This window comes from Miniopterus natalensis, chromosome 5 (genome assembly GCF_054644295.1).
Source record: "Miniopterus natalensis isolate mMinNat1 chromosome 5, mMinNat1.hap1, whole genome shotgun sequence".
NCBI lineage: Eukaryota > Metazoa > Chordata > Mammalia > Chiroptera > Miniopteridae > Miniopterus > Miniopterus natalensis.
This window is the reverse complement of record NC_142085.1, coordinates 91,081,873-91,101,677: the sequence shown is the minus strand read 5'-3', so window position 1 is coordinate 91,101,677 and position 19,805 is coordinate 91,081,873. Positions and strand designations below refer to the sequence as shown.

The following is a 19,805-nucleotide window of genomic DNA, read 5'->3' as shown; positions in this document are numbered from 1 at the left end:
CCTGCAGCCCCCAAGGCCCCGGGCAGCTTCGGGCACGTCCCAGCCCTTCCTGGGGACCCCAGGCTGCAGAAGCTGCGCCCCAGGCCTGGCCCTGCTCCCATCGGGCACGGATGGCGCGGCCCCCCAGCCCTCGGCCAGCGCCCCGTGGAGGGTTCCCGGCCCCCCGCGGGCAGGACGCGGGCCCCCCTCCGGAGTCCCCGTGGGGTTCGGCTCAATTCCGCCCGGGGGCGCGGTCGGCCTCGTGTCGGGGGACTTCTCGGGGCGACGCGCTCCACCCGGGGCGTCCTGAGGGCCTCCGGGGCCGGGCTGGGGCGACCCCTGGACCGCGACCCCTGGACCGCGACCCCCGACGGGCGACCCGGGCCCGGCGGTGGACCCCGCACCCCGCGCGGAACTCGCCGCCCGCCGCTCCTGGGGGCGTGGCCGGGGTCGGACAGGGGCGTGGCCGGGGCGTGGCGGGGGCGTGGCCGGGGCCGGGCAGGGCGAGGGCGTGGTCGGGCGGGGCGTGGGCGGGGCGGGGCGGCCGCACCGGCCAATCCCGAGCCCGGCGCCTCCCCCGCCCCCGGGGTCGCCCCAACAGCCGCGGCCCCGCGGGGCGCCCCCAGACCGCGGCCGAGCGGGGGTCGCGTTCACGCCGCCGCCCGGACCGAGGCCCGAACCTGGACCCTGACGCCAACCAGGACCCTTTTCCGGACCCTTTTCCGGACCCGGACCCGGACCCTCACCCTGACCCCGACCCAGACCCGGAGCCGGACCCGGGCCCTCGCCCGGACCCTCGCCCGGACCCAGATCCCGACCCAGATCCCGACCCGGACCCGGACCCAGACCCGTATCCGGATCCGTTCCCGGACCCAGACCCGGACCCAGACCCAGACCCAGACCCCGACCCCGACCCGGATCCGTTCCCGGACCCGGACCCAGACCCGGACCCAGACCCGGACCCAGACCCCGACCCGGATCCGTTCCCGGACCCGGACCTGTGAACCCGACCCGGACCCCAAGGAGGCCCCGCAGGTGAGCGCGTCGGCTCCGCGCCCCGCCCGACGGGTCCCGGGGGCCTGGGCGCCGCCGCGTCGCGCTGCGGGGTTTGCGCCCCGGGTCCGAGCAGGGGGTCAGGGCCGCCCACGGGCCGCCCGGGGGTCGCGGTCGCGGGGTCCCGGCCGCCCTTCCGGGAGGAGCCCCCCTTCCCCGCCGCCCCGCTCCCCGCGCCCGAGGTTCCTGTGGCCTGGGGTGCGGGCCGCGTGCGGGTGCGGGTGCGGGCGCTGCCGCCTCCGGGGGCCCCCCACCCTGGCCCAGGTGCGGACCGGGGGGGACCGGGCCTGGGGGGGCCCTGTCCGCGCCCGCGGTGGTTGCGCGGCCCAGAGCGCGGCGGGGAAACCGACGGGGCGGCAGTTCCGGGGGCCCCGGGCCCAGTTGCGCATCGGGGCGGTTGGGGTGAGGGCCGTTTGTGGGGGACGCTGACAGGCGACGGCATGACACCCGGGCGTTTCATCACGAAGCCAGGGCGTTTCCTCCGCCCGTGAGGCCGCCGCAGGAGCCGGAGCGTCCCTGGGGTGCAGGGGTGCTGTTCGCTGTCGGTGGGGTGTCCGCGTGTCTCCACCTCCGTGGGCTTTTCAAGGGGACTGTGGGCCGGAGCTGGGCCTTTTGCTGCGCTGCCCTGGGCGGCGTTTCCAGCTGGGAGGCCAGGAAACAGCCGACTGACCCCCTCCTGTAGAATCTCAGCAGGAAGGGTGACAGGAGCCGGGGGAGCTGGTCCCCCACCCGGCCACCAGCTGGGCGAGCGAGGAGCCCAGCGGCCAGCCTTCCGGGAGAGGCAGCCCCCGAGCTCGGCCCAGGCGGCAGGCGAGTGCCCCCAGCTCCCCGCTTGACCAGCAGGCTCCCCGCCCCCTTCCCTGCTTTCTATGCTTGTGCCCCGTTCATCCCTCCTGGGCTCTACGGGGATCTTCTGGTGGCTAAGACCGTGGGGACACGGGAGGCCCCAGCCGCCTGCAGGACTGGGTTTGGTTAAGCCAAGCGCAGGCCTCTCGGGCCTCAGGTGGGCATTTTTGCAGGACATGGGCTGGGAGGCTGGCGGGCAGGTGTGAGGTCCAGGGTCTGGGACTCGGGCCCTGCAGGCGGCGCCCTGGGTGGGGAGGTGCTGTGTCCGGGCTCACAGCACCTGTGCCGCGCCAGGGTGAAGAGGCGCTTTTCAGAGAGGGCGCCCGCTCTGCTCCCGCAGTGACTGGGAGATGGGAACTTGGACCCAGGAGATCCAAGGCAGGGCTGGGCGGTCCTCCTGCCGGGGCAGGGCAGGGCCCGCTCACCGGTCACCCCCGACACTGTAGCGCTGACTCCCGAGCGGCCTCCTCTGACAGGGCCCTGGAGAGGGTCCGCCTTTCACTTCTTCTGGAAACACAGTTTCTGCCCGAAACACCTGCTGCTCCTTCCGAGGTGCTGTGGTTGGCAGCCTGGGTAAGGAGTCGTTGGCTCCGGCCGCCGGGTGACCCCCGAGGATGAGGTCTGGGAAATGCCTGCAGCTTTCCAGCCCATTCTCATGCGAGTTCGTTTAATTCCCCACCCAGAGGTCAGCGAGGGGTCTCAGTGTTGTTTCCGGGCCTGTGGGTGGGGCCTGAGTGACTGGGCAGAAACCCGGGAGGGGTGGGGTGGGGGTAACAAGGCAGATTTTGTCTGACGTCGCACGAACGCGCTTTGTCGAAGGCGAGCAGAGCTGTTTCTTTATATCCACAAACCAGTGTCACGCTGGTGTTGACGTCTCAGGATTCTCAGAACGGGGGTTTCCACCCAGAACTGCTTCCTAAATGTTTGCTTCAAGTGTCATCCTTACGGCAGGACAGGGACTCTGTACTTGACAGGATTTCACATTCCGTTTGCAAGCAACTGGGATGGGAAGGGAGGTCTGCTCCCTCCAGGACCACAGGCCTGGGACAGCCGCCAGAGCTCAGCTCTTCTCCCACCTGTTGAGCCTGTGATGTGACCCTGGGCACCCAGTGGGGGTGGCGCATGAAGCACCAGGTGGGACACACATCTGCCAGGGTCCCCTCCCTGCACCCCTCTGGGCTCCCTGCACCCCAGCTCCCGCAGCTCAGCCCCAACAAGGTCCTGCACCGCCAGTGTTGGGGTGGGAAGCCGGGCAGCAGACTGGTGAGAGCTGGCCAGGCTGCGACGGGAGACAGTGACTGTCACAATTATCCCCATGCTCGGGCCGGGCCCTGGAGCAAGCGCTCACAGGACCCGAGAGCAGTGGTGACCGGCTCTCACTGCCCTGCTGATGGCACCTCGCAGGCCCCTCCTCCAGGAGCCCTCAGAGGGACACTGGTGATGGTGACAACGGCCATGGCCCCTCATGGAACCCCGCTGAGGTCCCTGAACCCCAAACTGGCTGCACCCCCTTCCCGGGAGGCCAGGCCCCACCCTCACGTCAGCCAGAAGCCCTCTCTCACTACCCGTGTCCCTTCCCACGGTCCATCTGCTCCACCCTGGAGGTCCCGCCTGGTCACTAGGTAACCAGATAAACCAGGCCCCGGTAAGAGGTTCTGCACATGCCCCCCAGGCCCCACTGGCCCCCTTGGGCTCCCTTCTCCCCGGCCCTCCTCAGGCCCAGGTTGATCCACGCTGCCCCCTGCCCCGGGGGAAGTGTCCCTTCATCCAGATGCACCTTCTGAGGACCTCGGCTTCCTGAGAGTTTGCTGTCCCCTCGCCCTGGGTTCTTCTAGAAAGAGGGTGCCGGACCTAAGGTGGGCTGGGGGGGGGGGTGCATCACCAGGACACGTGCCGGATCCACACCTAGAAGCAGGACCAGGCTGGTTTCATCAGATAAGCGGTCACCACCCGGCTGTCCCCACCCCCATGATCGCTTTGCTGTCACTTGAACTAGGGAAACGTCATGAATGGTGGTGGTAGGGGGTTAAGTTTAACCTGATGCTGGTCTGAAGTTCATATATATTTTAAGTCGTTCTTGAGTCTTTGCCACTGACAACTGCATCAGTCATCTCTCTGAAGGTGCTGGGGAGGCAGGGCTCCCCCAGGGCTCTCTTCCCGGTTGGCAGAGGAGGACTGGGCCCAGAGCCGGTGACAGCTCCAGGGCTCCAGGCTGCTTTAGGGGGGTTGGGGTGACAAGCCGGCGTCCGGGGCTTGCTGAGTAAGGCTCCCACACACTTGGCAGGAGGGCGACCAGGGGGTCCTGGTCTCAGAGCCGGGAGACCTACAGGGTGGGTGGAGATGACTTGCTTTGTCTGAGCTCGAGGAGGTGGAAGTGGGTCCAGCCGGGGCCAGTCTGAGCCTGAGGCCAGCATGTCCCCCCTCCCGAGCTTTCCAAGTTGTGTGCTCCTGGCTTCTAGGACCCTGATTGGGTTTTTATTTCACTGACTTGGTGAGCAGTTCACGGTGGCTTTCCAGCTGTCGGCAAAGGGTCTGCTGGGCAAGAGGTGCTGCTGCCCCCATGGGAGGTGTCCCGGGCAGGGAGGGGACTGTCCCGTGCCCGGGGCTCTGCTGGATGTCAACACTTGGCGTGGTGGCTGACGTGCCACATGCTTTTGGCTGCTCTGACCCAGTGCCCCTTTCCGTATAGTTTTACTCCTGGTTTGTAAATTCATAATGTCACATCCAGAAAAGCCAGCCTCCGCCCCCTTCCACTGGACAGGTCGGCTGGGTCTCTGTGGAACTGCAGGGGCAGACGGCCTTGCAGGGAAGTCCCTGCCCCTGGGTGCCTCACGCAGGGCTGCGCCTGGGAGTGTCTGGTCTGGAGCCAGGGAGGCCCCCTGAGAGCCTGGGACCTGGAGAAGTTAACTAACTTGCCCAGGGTCACCTGCTTGTGAGTAGCCGGTGGGGACACAGGTCGCTTGTGGAACACAGACATCTCTTAAGAGTGTCCCACACTGAACACCAAGCACTGAGCATTGCCATTTGAAGTCACAGCTCAACACCACACTACACAGCACAGAAAAACAAACAAAAACCCGCTTTCATTTCACCCCAGACAGAAGGAGTTCAGCCCCCAGAGCCCACCTGCACCAGGACCCGCTTTCTACACGAGGAGGCAGAGTCTGGGTCCCAGTGAAGAGAGGCTCTCGGGGGGCTGCTCCGAGAGCCCCTGTGGGGGTCTAGGTTACCTCTGTTCCGCTCTGGACAGCACACCGCTAACAGTCTTGGAGAGTTCCAGAGACGTCTGCGGCCTTTCAGTCCCGTGGTTTTCCTGCTGCAGATCTCTGAGAACCTCACTCGAGTCTTTATAAAAAATTGAGTTTCTCCCGGTGTACATTTCTCGGCAGGATCGCAGACACCAGCACAGCTGCGGCTCCCCCCGGGGCCTGCAGGACTTGACTCAGGACAGGCAGGTAGGGGCTTCTCAAGGACCCAGGTTCCAACAAACGGAAGTGAAATTGGTAGAAAAGCGTTGGGTGAAAGCCTGATGACCCGGGTTCCAGGGCCAGCTCCGAGCCTCAGTTTGTAAACCTGTAAAATGGACATAACAGCCCACCTACATGGGTGGCTGAGAATCACACTGGCCAATATTCTGGGCGTGTGATGGGTGTTTTTGACTCAGCGCACATTTGCTGAGCACATACCATGGGCCAGACCTGCTGTGGGTGGTGAGGAGGCGGCTGGGGTTAGGCTTCACGGAGCTTCCTTCCAGGGGCAGACACAGTAAACAAGCGAGCACGTCAAGTTATCCTCCGTGTGTCGAGGACCATGAGGCCTGGGGTTAGGGTGGGCTGACTTCTGGAAACAGGAAGGGGACAAGCCAGGCAGACGTGCTGGGAGGAGCTTCCACGCAGAGCAGCACATGCAAAGGTCCAGGGGCAGGGAGGCGGGAGGCCAGACAGCCACAGGGTCCAGCGTGTCAGGGGCTCGCAGCCCGAGGCAGTTTTCAGGACTGCGTGTGGCTTCTCCTCTAGGGCAGGTGGGAGCCACTGCAGACTGGGAGGAGGGAGTGGACCTGCCCCCCATTTAGCAAAACGGGGGGGCTAAGGGACTGGGGGTAGAAGAGGAGTCTTTGGGAGCCCACTGCAAGGGTCCAGGCTGGACGTGAGGGGGGTGTGGCCCAGAGGGCGGAGGAGGGAACATGGGCAGATACCTCTGGCGTGTTTTGAAGGTAAAACCATCAGGATCTGCCACCGTCTGGACTTGGCAGGAGAGGAAAAAACGAGGGGCCTCACAAGTTTCGTGCCCTGAGCAGAGGGCAGGATGGACCGTCCTTGCTGAGGGGCTGGTTTTGTTTCCCAGTGACCAGAACAGCACTGGCAGCCCATCGCTGGGGCTCAGAAATGTCTCCCGAATGAGGGAAGGCGGGGGCCTGCCGAGCCCCGGCTGACCTGGGGAGGCCCGCTGGCCAGCCCTGCCCTCCCTGCTGCCACCGGTGCCCAGGCCCTCTCCGGTCCTCACACTCACGCAGCGGCAGAGCCTCTGTCAAACAGAACCTGAGCGCACTTTCTTCTGACACAGCCCTGCTGTGGCCACAGCTGCGGCAGAGTCTCCCCTCCCTGCAGGGAGCCCTCAAGGGCCTCTGGGGGGCCCAGGGTGGGTGGGGTCCACCCAGGTGCAGCTGCGAGGGTGCCCTGTGTACAGAGGATTTAATAGCAACAATAAAATCCACCAAAAGCCAGTCCGCTTTGTCCTGCCACCACAGTGACTATAAACCCTGGTGATGATAAAACACTCCTGCCCAGAGTGGGGTGGGGGCGCTCCCCCTCCCTTCTCCCTCCTCAGCTTCACGCGGGAGGAGCCACACTGTCCCCAGGCCCAGAGACCCAGGCTCAGCCTCATTCCTGAGGCTGGTCCCCGGACAGGAGGCACCAACAGCTCCCCCGTGGCAGGCGTGGCCGTGACACACACTGTCACCCACGAGGGGGGCAGCCACATGACCTCTCTCACAGCCCCAGGGGCCCCTCCCAGGGCACCCAACTGCAGGGTGGCGACTGGGTTTGAACCCACAGCACAGCCTCACAGGCAGGATGGGCCCCCAGCACGTGGCCCCAGCCCACGGCCCCCACACCTGGGCCAGCCTTTTGCTAAAACCCATTTTACTTCCTAAAGTGTGTCTGTGTTCCCAGCGGTGGGTCCCTGCGCGTCAGAGAGGTGGGTCCTGGGAGGGGTTTGGGGTCAGTGGGCACTGAGGAGAGAGACAGGTCCCACGTACCTGTGTCGATGGCACACACGTGTCAGTATTACGCTTCTTACTAAACGGAGCTGAAGGCAGGTAGGTGGCCTGTAGCTGAGGTGCGGGAGGGGAGGGGAGGGGAGGGAGCTCGGAGGCCCGTCTGTGTGTCTAGAATTCTGTCCGTTGACATAGCAGCCTGTTTACAGCTAACTGCTTCCTTCTGGGCCGGGACCTTTAAATCCTAAATTAACGGTGGCCGGAGGTCAGTGTCTGCGCAGGCGGCTGTCAGTCACAGAGGCAGGAGAGAATTCTAAGAATCTGCTCTCCAGCTGGGCTGAGAGGGAGGGGCGCCCGGAGCAGGGGAGGCCGGGCGGCCCCCCCACCCGCACCGGCACCCCCCACCCGCTGTAATTAACTGTTTCTCCCACTCCCCCTCTGGGAGCTCCTGGAAGGACTGACCTGGAGTGACCCAGGGTCCTCCGCTGTCCCAGTTGCCGGAGCTGGGACTGTGACCGGGCGGTGGCTCAGCAGCAGCACCCGTGTCCCCAGCGCACCCGGCCTCGCCCCGCTGTGAGCAGCTGCGCTCAGGCAGGGGCCCAGCCCCGCAGCCTCGGCACCGTCTGCCGGCTGTTGGAGGAGAGGGGCTGTCCCAGGACGGGGACGTCTTCCTGGGGCCCCGCGGCAGGGGAGCCCCGCTGTCCGGGGGCAGTTTCGAGCACACACCAAGCTCCGTCCCCCGCTGACACCTCTGTGTTCTGGCCCACGCGGCCCCCAGTTCTGGGTTCCCCAAGTCTGGGGTCCACATGTCCCCCCTCTGTGAGGGACGAGGCAGGCACCGGGGGCGGAAGCCGAGGCCCGGGCGGGGGGTGGGCATGTGCCTCACCTCCACCCCCGCAGGGCCCGGCCTCAGGGTGGGGCTCCGGGTGGTGGGAGCGGGGCGCCCTCTGCCCCCTCCACCCGCACGGTGCTCCGTGTCTCCCGTGCCACTAACTCAGCTGCTCGGCCTCGGAACTCAGAGGCGTTGTTCCCGAAACGGGTCACTGTGACCCTAAGAGCCAGCTCCCCAAAGGGCCAGCGAGGCCAGTGAAAGGGTCAGTGCGGCAGGAGAGGACGCCGGGCAGACACGGGCTGCTCTCGCGGTCACCGAGGCTGCGTCCCCCACACGCAGTCACACGCAGGCACACACACGCAGGCACACACACTCACATACATGCACACAGCACACGCATGCTCCTACGCACCTGCTGGGAAGAGCCCCCATTCTGGCAAATGCTGGCATCTCATGCCATCCACTGAATGACTTTCTGAGATTTTCTGCTATTTACCGCTTGTCACGTGTGTTAACGGCTTTCCTGAGGTCTGAGCTACGTGCTGTAGGAACATTCGTCCTAAGTGAACAACTGAACGCATTTTAGTAAATTCCCGAGTTGTGCAGCGGGCACCCTCCGCCTGGGGAACGTTCCCGCGGCCCCGACACGGGCCGGGCACCTGCCGTGGGCGGTCGCCTCCAGCGGGCAGCCACGGGCCGACACCCCGTCTCTGGGTGTCGCCTTTCAGGATGGCTCATGGTTCCTAGAAATGGGTGCGTCGGGCGGCTTCTCCCTGGGGCGCGATGGCCCGGCCCGCGCACGAGCCGCACTTTGCTCCCTTTTATTGCTGAGCCGTTTTCCTGCGTTATCTGGACTCGTGGACCGTGTGTCCGAAGCAGTTTCTAGACGTTCTCAGCTGGCCTGTCTCGCGGTCGAGGCCCCATTCTCCAGGACAAGGCGAAGGCAGGGAAGGAACCTCGGCCGTGGCGTGAGGCGGGGGGCCGGGGCGGGCTGAGGGCCCCGCAGCCACGGGCCTGCAGCCAGGCAGGCGCGAGCAGGCCGGTTCAGGAGGCGGTAAGTGCCTGGAAGTGGCCTTTGTCGGGGGCCTGGCCGCGCTTCTCCGTTTTCCCAAAGGAGGGAAGCTCTTGTCTCGTTGATAAACCAGGAGACGGCGGTGCCTGGCCGGCGGGAAGGGGTGCCGGGCAGAGGCGGCGACCTCACTCCCCTGACCCACAGTGGCCACTTCAGGGCCCTGGGACTTGCCCCGGGTTGTGGAGCCGCGAGACCGCGGTGAGGACGGGCCTTACGAGGCTCCGTCGCCCTCAGTGATGACAGGACGGGGCCCCTCCTCTTTCTTTCTCAGTGGGGGTGTCTGGAGCTCGTTAGCCACTGTCACCTAAAACACAACCAGCACACACACAAGGGGGGACACGGTCACCCCCACCGGTCAGAGAACACTGAGGCCAGTGGCTTTGGATCGTTACCTGCCCAAGGAGGCCAACATCTGTTCCTGGCTCCTGGTCCTTGGGGACCCATCCACATCTGTGCCCCAGGGCCCTCGGCTGTGCTCCACCCCAGGGGGCCCTCGGCTGTGCTCCACCCCAGGGGGCCCCGGCTGTGCTCCACCCCAGGGGGCCCTCGGCTGTGCTCCACCCCAGGGGGCCCTCGGCTGTGCTCCACCCCAGGGGGCCCTCGGCTGTGCTCCACCCCAGGGGGCCCCAGCTGTGCTCCCCTGTCCCGAGTGTGTCTTGGCGTGGGTGGCAGAGGCACCTGCTCCCTCACCTCCTGCCACGGGCTGACACCTGAGGAAGGAGTGGTCACTGTCACCCCTTAGGACGGGAGTCCTGCTGACCTTCAGTCAGTGGTCCTGGGCCGCCGAGCAGTGATTTGAGCACCAGGAACGCGTGAGCTGGGATGTCCCGAGCGCCGGTGTCTGTCCGCCCGGCTGCTTAGCCTTTGCCATGTCGTTACGTTGCAGCTGAAAGGACACGCACACGGCCAATAAGGAATCGCTTCGCATTCACCCTGGGGAGAGAGGACGGTGCGGCCTCAGGTCCGACGGCTGCAGGGCGCCTGGGGGAACCCCAAGTCCGAGTGGAGCGGGGTGGGGGGGCGATGGGGCCGACAGAGCGGGGAGCGGCTCCCACAGGGCCAGGCCTCGGGGTGGCAGCAGCTCAGCACTGTGCCCCGGAGGGGAGTCCCCCGTCAGGCTTGCACCTGCGGCCGGGCTCTCACCACGGGCAGGTGGGCAGTGACCTGACCCGGGGCCATAACGGAGTGGTCATCAGCTTCTGCCGCTGAAGGCATCTGCAGGCCCTCGGGGGGACCTGTGTTTGGGGCGGGTGTGGCCACCGCTTTCAGTCATTTTGCTCAGCGACGTGTGCAGGAGGCTGAGAGGGGGTGTGGGGCTCTGCCCCCCCCAGCCTCCCTGGGGACCTCAGCAGCGTCCCTGGTCCCAGCGTCAGCATCCTGGGCTCCCCTGTGGCCAGGGAGGAGTCGCTGAGCTGCAGGCGGGAGGCGGGTCCAGCCAACGCTGTTTGTTTGCATTCCAATCACCCTGCACACCTCCCGGCCTTTACAGCCCGGACCTTGTCCTGGCCCCTGGCCCACGCGGGCTGGAACCTGGCCCCGCTGCTCCTCCAGCCTTCCCGGCCAGGGGCTCCCCACGGTGTGTGTCTTTGGGGAGTCTGTAGCTGGGTGAGTTTGGGGTGTCGTGTGCCCCAGCTGGAGCCAGACGGAGGGCGGGCCTGACACAGGGTGACGCACGTGGCACCTGTCCCCCGGGTGGCACGATGAACGTGGCTGCTCAGCCCCTGACCGTTGTCTCCTGCAGGAGGCCATGGGGGCCCCGTTCTGAGAAGAGCCCGGGGACGGCGAGATGACCGTGGAGAGCAGGGACGTGCTGGTGCTGCTGCCCACAGGGGAACGGCTGCGGCTGGCCGTGGGGGTGAGTGCTGCGGGGGCCGGGCGGCCGTGAGGGGGCGCCAGGGGGTGAGGGGGGCTGGGGGGGCAGGAAGGCAGCAGGGCCGTGGGGGTGAGTGCTGCGGGGGCCGGGCGGCCGTGAGGGGGTGCCAGGGGGTGAGGGGGGCTGGGGGGGCAGGAAGGCAGCAGGGCCGTGGGGGAGCGCGGGGACACTGGGGCCACGTGGGGCCAAGTGCTCCCTGCCCGTCCCTCTCTGACAGGGTCGTGTCGCTTTCTGTTGCTACTCCTCCCCCCGGATAATTTTTCCATCGATTTTTAGAGACAGTGGGAGGGAGGGAAGGAGGGAGGGAGGGGAGAGAAACTTGGATGTGAGGGAGACGCCTCGGTTGGCTGCCTCCCGCACACGCCCCGGCCTGGGCCGGGCATCGAGCCTGCAGCCCAGGTATGTGCCCTTGACCAGGGATCGCACCCAGCCCAGCCCTGCTCTCGGGTGTTGGGTTCGGATGAGAAAGCCCAGTGGGGGGCCCTGGGAGGCACGGCGCCCGCTGCGCCCTGGGGTCGGCCCGGGCACGGAAGGAGTAGGCTCCGTCCTGAGGTCCGGCCCTCTTTCCCTCTCAGTGTTTCACTGGCTGCCCTGCCGGGCGGGGGGACACCTGGTCTTCAGCATGGGCAGTCACCAGGGCCCCCGGGCGCTGACCCCGGGGGGCAACCTGAGCCAGGCCCCTGCCTGCCCGCCCCGGCTCTGAGGACCCACCTCCCTCCACTGCCCCCGTGGGGACCACGTTGGGGTGCTGCCCCTGGAGCCGCCTCCCCCTTGGCAGGTGCAGGCCACCGGGCGGGAGCTGTTCCAGCAGGTGTGTGACAAGGCCAGCCTCAGAGAAACCTACTTCTTCGGCCTCAGCGTGGTCAGAAGTAAGTTAGTTCTGCCCTCGGACCCTGCCCTTGGTCCCACCCAAGGGATCCACCCGGGGCGCTGGCCTCTTCTGGGGTTGAGTCTGAAGGCTCCCTGCTCCCCTGGCCCCTGGGGGCCACGTCTGCTCCAAACCCCGTCCCCCTGAATCCTGGCTGGTTCACACCCACTTGGGGGAACCCGGAGGTCGCCTGTCCTTGTGCCTGCAGGAGGCCCGGAACCCCACGTACACGTGTCACCCACCCCCCCCACCGGACGCTGAGCAGCCCACCTTCCCCAGGGTCAGTGCTGAGACAAGCGTCCCGCACAGAACACACCTTCCTCCCTCGGAGGCTCTGACTGCGGGTTACAGCTTCAGACGGGCTCACAGGGTCCAGCACAGACACGGTTCACATTGTCAGAGCGGCCACCTTGCCCAGCCACGTCGCGTGGGAGCGCCTGTGGGTGCTGGATCTCACTGGCTGTTAAATCTGACCAGAACTGCGTCACACACTTTCATTGACACTTTTTAAAACGTTAGTGTCAGTGTGTTGAGAATCCTGAGCCGGACCAGGTCTCAGAGGCTGTGGGGGATGGAGGTCACCTCCCAGGGGGCCAGGGCCCAGGGTGGCCCCTCCAGCCTTCAGCCCTTCTTCCTCTCAGTGTCCTCTCCTGTTTCTCCTTCCCCGGCTCCTCCCGGGCCATGGGAATCACCCTTCACTCAACGTGGACACTGCACGTAATTTTTTCTAATCGACTAGTTAAAACCGCGGGAACCGTAGGACACAGGGTGGCCCAGAGTCCACGTGGTGGGAAAGCGGTTCTTCAAAGAGACGCGCTCTCCCTCCTCCCGGGACAGTGACAGGGAGGCTCTCTCGGCCATCTGTTCCTCTTAGGAAAACTCTTCCACTTTGCCAGCTGATAAAGAAAACTCAGGGTCGCAACATCCCCAAACACAGAAGCACGTAGTTTAGAAAGGCGGGTCCGTGAGGGCCTTCCCGGTGGGGCGAACACCACACGCTTGCCGACTCGAAGTGGTGAACTTGGTTCCAGATTTGTAGGCATTTTTTAATTTTTGGAGGACATTCCACAGCCCGGGGGGCCCAGGAGAGGGTGAGACCTCGTGGACAAGTTTTGCTGAAGGGCTTCCCTGGACGCTGTGACCAGTAGCAGGTGTTGGTCTCAGTGTCTGTCTTTCTCGACTTTGGAAGCCACCTGGTGAGGCCAGCGGCCGACCCCCAACATCAGGGCGCCAGCCCACGGAGCCACAGCCGCCGTGGTCGGACTGTGCCAGCCTCGCGCACGTGTGCCAGACGGGAGCCGGAACGGTGGGTGGCTCTGAGCAGCCCCTGCTTCTCTTTCTAGACAATGAATATATGTTCATGGACTTGGAGCAGAAGCTCAGCAAATACTTCTTGAAGGACTGGCGCAGAAACCTGCAGAAGGTACGTGCCAGGCGGGAGGGCACGGTGGAGGCGCCCCAGGGCCGGGGCTCAGGGGGCAGTGCCCTGGGCTCTGCGCAGAGGGGCCGCCTTGTGACAGAGCTGCGGCAGGTGGCACCTGCGGCCCCCGGTGTCCCGGTGCTGTCTCAAGGGAAGCCAGCCCCGTGGGCCTTGGCACTGCTCTCGGGTGCCAGAGACAACACTGCGCTCGGTTTCTCCTTTTCAAGCAGTCAGCTAGGTCCGTGAGCGTCCCTCTGCCAAGGCCTGAGCTGAGGGTGAGGCTGGGCGTGACCCTGTCCAGCTGTCACCATCCGCATGGCCCTTCCTCTCACCCCCACAGGGCAGGAGATCCAAGGCCCCCTTCGTGACCTTCCTCCAGGTACAGTTCTACGTGGAAGACGGACGGCTGATAAGGTACCTGCTGGCGTAGGGACTGTCCCCGGAGCCGGGGGCCCAGCAAGGGGACAGAAGCCGTGGTTGTGTGGAAGGTTCTGGAGAGTGAGGGTGGGAGGTTGTGTGGGAGGCTCTGGGGGAGGCAGGAGTGGGCAGTGGAAGGGGTGGGCCCGTGGGGTAGCCTCCCCTGCTGTGGCGCCAGCCGTGGTCCGCAGTGTTGGAAGACCTTGCTCTTCTCAGAGCCCAGTTTCCCACCCCCTTAGGTTCAGGACCCATCCTTGGGAATTCGCATCTGTAACGGGGTCAGCGGGTCCAGGGCCCCTCCACGGGGCTGTGGGGTTGGTGGTGGGTCCCTGGCCGGGGAAGGAGCCTGGCCTGGCGCGAGCAGAGCTGAGGCTCCAGCTTCCCAGGGGCAGTGACCAGCAGCAAGGTCACGTGTGGCACTCCCAGAAAGTGGCCTGTGGTTGGGAAGGAAAGGTCGTGAGTAGCTGGTGGGCAGGGAGGGCCTGGGGCTCCGGGGCCCCGTCCCAGACGGCAGGAGCCGCCCCTTACCAGGCCGCCTGCTACCTCCCAGCAACAGGACCGCCAGGCACCTGTACTATTGCCACCTGAGGGAGCGGGTGCTGAGGTCCCAGTGTGCCTACCGCGAGGAGGCCTACTTCCTGCTGGCTGCCTACGGGCTGCAGGCCGACCTGGGCAACCACCGGGACCGCGCCCATGTGGGGCGCTACTTCGAGCCGCAGGCCTACTTCCCGCAGTGGGTAAGGCTGCGGGGCAGGGCGGGGCTGGGGTGGAAGCCGGGGAGGGGGCAGCTGGAGGGCCTGACACACCTGTGCCAACCTCAGATCATTGCCAAGAGGGGCAGTGCCTACCTCCTCAGACACGCACCTGCTGTGCACCGCGAGCAGCGGGGCCTGAGCCCCAGGGAGGCCGAGCTGCGCTTCATCAGGGAGGCCTGCCAGCTGGAGGACGTGCCCGTCCACTTCTTCCGGCTCTACAAGGTCACGCCTGGCAGCCACGGGGGAGAGGGGAGCCCAGGCCACCGTGGAGCCGCCCGGGGAGGGCCCCAGATGCGTGGCCAGGACACTGACCCCGTGCCCTGTGCAGGTGGCCATCACAGGAGTGCTGTGGCCCCAGTGGGCACAGTCACCCGCAGGGAGTGCCCTGGGACCTGCCCAAGAGGCTCTCCCACGATGAGACCACCCCACCTAACCTGGGACAAAGGGACTGTGACCAGGGGTGTCTGCTGTCTTCCTGCCCGTGTCCAGGGCAGCTCTGCATTTGTTCTGGGGGAGGTTAGATGAGTCCTGTCAGTGGGGAGTAGAAGTCAGAGAAAGTGGGAACCCTGCTCGTCCCTGGGGAACCCACCCACCCACCCGGGCACAGGGCTCTGACCTCTGACATGGGGGTCCTTCTAGGATAAGAAGGCAGACAGACCTACCATCGTCCTGGGACTGACCCTGAAAGGGATGCACATCTATGAGGTGAGGGGCGGAGGAGCGGCCAAGCCCCATCCCGGAAGGGCTGGCACGCCTGCCCCCAGGCTGACCCTGGTGGCCCCCATTCTGCTCTTTACAGGACGTGAACCACACTCCACGGCTGCTCTACGACTTCCCCTGGCCCCACATCGGGAAGCTGGCGTTCCTGGTGCGTGTCTGACGGGGTCGAGGCGGGTGGGGGTCCCAACGCCCGGGAGGCCAGGAGAGCCCGGCCGCAGCTGTCCTTCGGGGCGTTTGCTGGGCGCTCCGTCCTTCAGCAGACCCTTCGCCTTGGGTGCTCGGGCCTGGCCTCTGCAGTGGGGCGTGGAGGTGGCCCTGCCCCGGGACGTGCTGTCCTGCGGGCAACCGACGGCCCTCGGGCTCCCCTGTGGGCAAAACAGAGAGAAATGAGAGGGAAGGCAGAGGCACAGCAGGGCCACCCGCTTCCAGATGCCCTGTCCCTGTAGTTCTTGGGGGGCCAGGCCTGGCACTCTGGGGGTAGGGCAGGGACCGTGGAGGCTGCTGGGCACAGGCTGGCCCTCGGCCCTTTCTCTGGATGGTGATACTGAGGCCTGGGGTTCACCCGGGAACCGTGCGAACCCACCCACAGCACAGGGGCAGTGTCTGGACTCCTCGTAACCGAGTGGGGCGCGCCCTGCTCTACTGCGCCCCTAAGCCCCCCCGCACGCGGAATAGAACTGCCAGCAGCAGCAGTGGCCGCTGCCCAGGGTGCGGTTCAGCCAACGGTCTGAAGTGCTCCGTCTCGTCTGGGGTCCTGTAAGGTCTCATCTTCGCTTTCTCCAGGGGAAGAGGTTCGAGATCCGGCCGGCTGGGCCGCCCTCAGCCGGGAAGCTGGTCTACTACACGGGCTGTGCCTCCCGCTCCCGCCACCTGCTGCGCCTGCTCAGCGCCAGCCACCAGCTGCGCCTGAGGCTGCAGCCCCTGCTGGGGCAGCTACAGCGGCTGGAGGAGGCGCAAGGTGGGCCCCGCGGGCCTCCCCGCCCCGCCCCGCCCGAGGCCTGGGCACGCGTCGCCTTCCCGCCTACCCGGGGCGCGGCCTCCTGGCACCCCCGTCCCCTCGGGTGGCCCGATTACAGGGCATGGTGCTGACCCACCCTCCCAGCTCCCCGGGAGCCCAGTTCTAAAGGTGGGGCCCGTGGGGCCGGTGGGTTCTGGGGGAGAATTCCCCAGGTGCCCCAGGAGGGCCAAGGGGGTGTGTGAGCGTGTGTGTGTCCCTGTGCATGTGCACACGCCTGTTTGTATGTGTGGTTGCTTCGTGGTCCCTGACATTGAGAATGATGTGAGCACCCGAGGGTGTTATGTGGGTTTACTGGCTATCACCATGGACAGGCAGAGCCCTCACCTCTGGGGATACTTTCCCCCACACGCTGCATCTCCCGGGGCCTGGAAGCCAGCTCAGGACCCCAGGGCCACCCCTGGCCGCTCATGGCTCCAGGAATGTGGTGGAACCTCTGTGTCCAGCGTGCTTACGTTGGCCGTCCCCCCCGTCTCTCCCTGTGCAGAAAAGAAGTGCCACCGGGAGACTTACATTAGCGACTCACTGGACCAGAACCCAGTGGGCAGTGGCCGGCACCCCCCCCGCCTCTCACTCCTCTCGGCCAACAGCCACGGCAGCTCCCGCCTGTCAGGCTTGGAGCCCGGGGAGATGTCCGTGGATGAGCCCTTCGGGGCCAAGGCACTCCACGGGGACATGGTGTCCTGCAGCTCCAGCCCCAGCCAGAGCAGCGGAGACACAGCGGGTGGCAGTAGAGGCCAGCCCAAGGGGGGCATCCAGGACCTCGGGGACGGTGAGTGTGGGAGCACCAGCCCCCGGCTGTAGCGCTGTGGGCGCCAAGGTAGGAGTATCACCCCCGAGAGGGGCAGGGGACCATGGCTCCTGGTTCCTGACGAGGCTCAGAGGCAGGATGGCGTCCCCACTGGGAGGGGGGTGGAGGTGACCTCCATGTGGCTGACCGCAGGAGGCCCTGGACCTACAGGAAGCCCAGCCGGCCCACGTCCCTCCTGCAGGACTGGCCACCAGAAGCGTTTCAGCCAGATTGCTCGTTACACTTGTACTGATTTCAGTAAAAGTCCCCCAACAAGTGGGGGCGGCCGCAGTCGGCCACAGACACAGTTGGCCATGGCCCCGGCAGGAACCGTCGGACCAACAGCCTAGCGTGTGCTCCCTGCGCTCAGGGACACTTCCACAGTTGGCCTGGGGCGTGGGGCCCTGAAGTGGCCTCCTAGTCACCCCTGTTCTCTGGGTGTGCACCCAGGGTGGGGGGAGGCTGGGACCCTGCCTGGTTTCCTGCAGATGGACAGCTGGGTGGCCCGGGTCCCCAGGCAGCCTAAGAAGGGGGGCATTGGGATGGGTCCTGTTTCCAAGGGCAGGACCCATCCCAATGCCTGAGCGAAGAACCCGTCTTGCCCAAAGCATGCCCCATGGAAATCCCAGCTCAAAGGGACTCAGACACCTCACGTGGGGGCCCACGTGATCCCGTCTATGACTGCAGGTGACCTTGAGCCCACTACCGCCCTGCGAGTGGTAGGCCAGGGTCACTGCCAAGGTCACAGCCCACAATTCTGCAGCCCCGGGAGGCTCCAGCCCCATCTCAGGGTCCCCAGGGGAGAAGTCACAACACAGGGTGGGCAGCCGTCCTCAGGGTGCTGAAGTTGTCCCCCCGCCCATGCCCCCTCCCTTCCTTGCAGCCTCTCACCCCCGGGAGCCCTTGGCGGTGGTACAGGTCACACTGGTGAAGATGAGGGGCTGGAGCGCCGAAGCCCTGCACCAGGTACGTCCCTGCTGGGGCCCAGCTCCAGCACCAATTCTCCCAGCCCCCCTCATTGGGGCCCACCATCTGCCTCAGACCACAGGAGGGTCCCTGGGCAGAGACCCCCGGACCTGGAGCCGGGCAGTGGGGGGAGGGACAAGGCAGGTCGCGGGCTGGTTCTCCTTGGCCCCAGTGCCTAAGTGAGCACCTGGCTTGCAGCGTGGGGTCCTGCCTGCTGTGTGCTCACAGTGTGGCCGTGTCTGCCTCCCCCACCCAGGGTCCTGGGCTGTGAGTCCTGATGGATGCAGGGTTGGGGGTAGGAGGAAAGGGGCCAAAGCCTGGGGTTCTGGATACCGAGGCAGAGGAGAGGTGGGCGGGGGGCTCCAGGCCTGGCTGGGAGCTGACCTGGGAGTGAGGCCCCTGGAAGAAGGGAAGGACTGAGCTAGACGTAGAGGGAGAGAGAAGCCTGCCAGAGCCCTGGGCGGGGTCAGCCCCATGTGGCCCAGGGTCTCATGGTCAGACACTGCATACTGGGTGGGTGGCCCCCTCTGTGGTGGTCCCCCAACCAGGGCTCCATGGCTGAGAATAATTCAGTTGGGGGGCACTCAGCAGGACCCCAACCTGAATGGGACCATGGCCAGCTTAGAGCCAGGCCCTAGACACAGTTCCTCACACGTGAAGGGGGCGCCGTTCTTGACTCCCAAGATTCTTCCAGATCTTACTCCTAAAATCGATCAAATGTCTCTAGTGACAATGTAGGTCCGATGAGCTCTAAAGAAAAAAACAGCCAGGGCCCCAGTCCCCTCCAAACAGGCAGTGGGCTCTGTCCTTGGGGAGGGGTGTCGGGTTCCCCATGGGACACCAGCTCCCTCCCGAGTGGGAACTCCCTCCCCTGTGGGTCCTTCCCCGACAGGACAGGAATGGGAGGGGCCCATGAGGAGACCGGTCACTCACCTGCTGCCCTGGGCCTGTGCCCTGCACGTCAGGAGCTTGCCTGGCCTGGCCTGGCAAGGATGGGACAGTCCGGGTAGAGGGTCCACTCAACAGTGTCCCCGAGGGAATATTCCCAGCAGGACACAGTGGGGAGCCTGGAGGTCAGGGGGGCGGTGGGGTGGCCGCGTGAGCATGGGACAGCAACCCAAGGGAGCCGAGCCCAGGGGCGCAGGGGCCTGCCAAGAGGTCAGCATTAGGCGTGGTGGGGGACAGATTTGGAGGGGTCGGCCTTGGACCACCTGGCGGAGCTCTGTGACCAAAGCTGCAAGCTGGAGAGGAAGCGACTGCAGGACACACTCTGGTCTCTCCCCACAGATCCCCGGGGCGACCTCCCTGCACGCAGACCAGCACAGCCGCAGCCTGGACGACAGGCGTCCGCGCCCCGCCCCACGCTCTGCCCGGCGCCCTGTGCCCGCCCCGCGCAGCTGCCCCCTCCGTGGAAGCAGGTCCACGAACTGCCTCACTCTGGAGAACCCGCTCGCGCAGGAGTTCGTGGTGTAAGCCCCCGAGGCGTGGCTCGGTCCACACTGCAGGCTCCGCCCGCTCTGCACGACCCCATCCACGGGGGGCTCCATCTACACTGACAGGTCCGTGCACGTCACGAGGCTCTGTCCACGCAGGGCTCAGTCTACACTGCACGCTTCTGCCCAGGAGGGGCTCAGGCCAAGGTGCAGCGTCTGCTCACAGTGGACGGCTCCACCCACAACGGGCTCCACCCGTGACAGTCATGCTCACGCAGCACAGCTCAGTCCACGAGTCCACTCGGTGTGGCTCTGCCATGTCCTGCCAGCCTCCTGGGTCCGGAGAGTCTCCGACCCTGTTCAGTGCTGGAGGCAGAGCCTTAGCCTGGTGCCTGGTTGACCGAGGCCTCAGGCGCTATCCCCTCAACCCGGGGCACTTTGCGTCTTCACCTGTCAGAGGTGTGAAACCAACCCTGCGGTCAGTGCTGGAGGAGAAGAGCAGGCCGGAGCTCCTCCATTTGGGCATCCAGTCTGAGGCCAGTGGGGAGCTG

General features: G+C 65.9%; 1 protein-coding gene across 1 annotated transcript; it reads left to right on the top strand.

Moving 5' to 3' along the window:
- The first annotated feature begins 932 nt into the window (after nucleotides 1-932).
- On the top strand, nucleotides 933-19,294 carry FRMD1 (FERM domain containing 1). Its single transcript, XM_087817793.1, has 13 exons — nucleotides 933-1,014; nucleotides 10,739-10,852; nucleotides 11,649-11,739; nucleotides 13,082-13,161; nucleotides 13,499-13,572; nucleotides 14,126-14,312; nucleotides 14,397-14,552; nucleotides 14,970-15,035; nucleotides 15,130-15,198; nucleotides 15,834-16,008; nucleotides 16,553-16,837; nucleotides 17,739-17,821; nucleotides 19,109-19,294. Exons 2-13 carry the CDS (start codon nucleotides 10,784-10,786, stop codon nucleotides 19,292-19,294), a joined length of 1,521 nt encoding a protein of 506 aa, XP_087673919.1. The 5' UTR covers nucleotides 933-1,014; nucleotides 10,739-10,783.
- The last annotated feature ends 511 nt before the right edge of the window (nucleotides 19,295-19,805 follow it).

Bases quoted from the DNA above. Each gene is read 5' to 3' on its own strand.
- FRMD1 (XM_087817793.1), top strand. From the start codon at position 10,784: ATGACCGTGGAGAGCAGGGACGTGCTGGTGCTGCTGCCCACAGGGGAA. The intron at 15,036-15,129 runs GTGAGGGGCGGA...TGCTCTTTACAG, and splicing joins AAGGGATGCACATCTATGAG to GACGTGAACCACACTCCACG. The intron at 16,009-16,552 runs GTGGGCCCCGCG...CTCCCTGTGCAG, and splicing joins GCGGCTGGAGGAGGCGCAAG to AAAAGAAGTGCCACCGGGAG.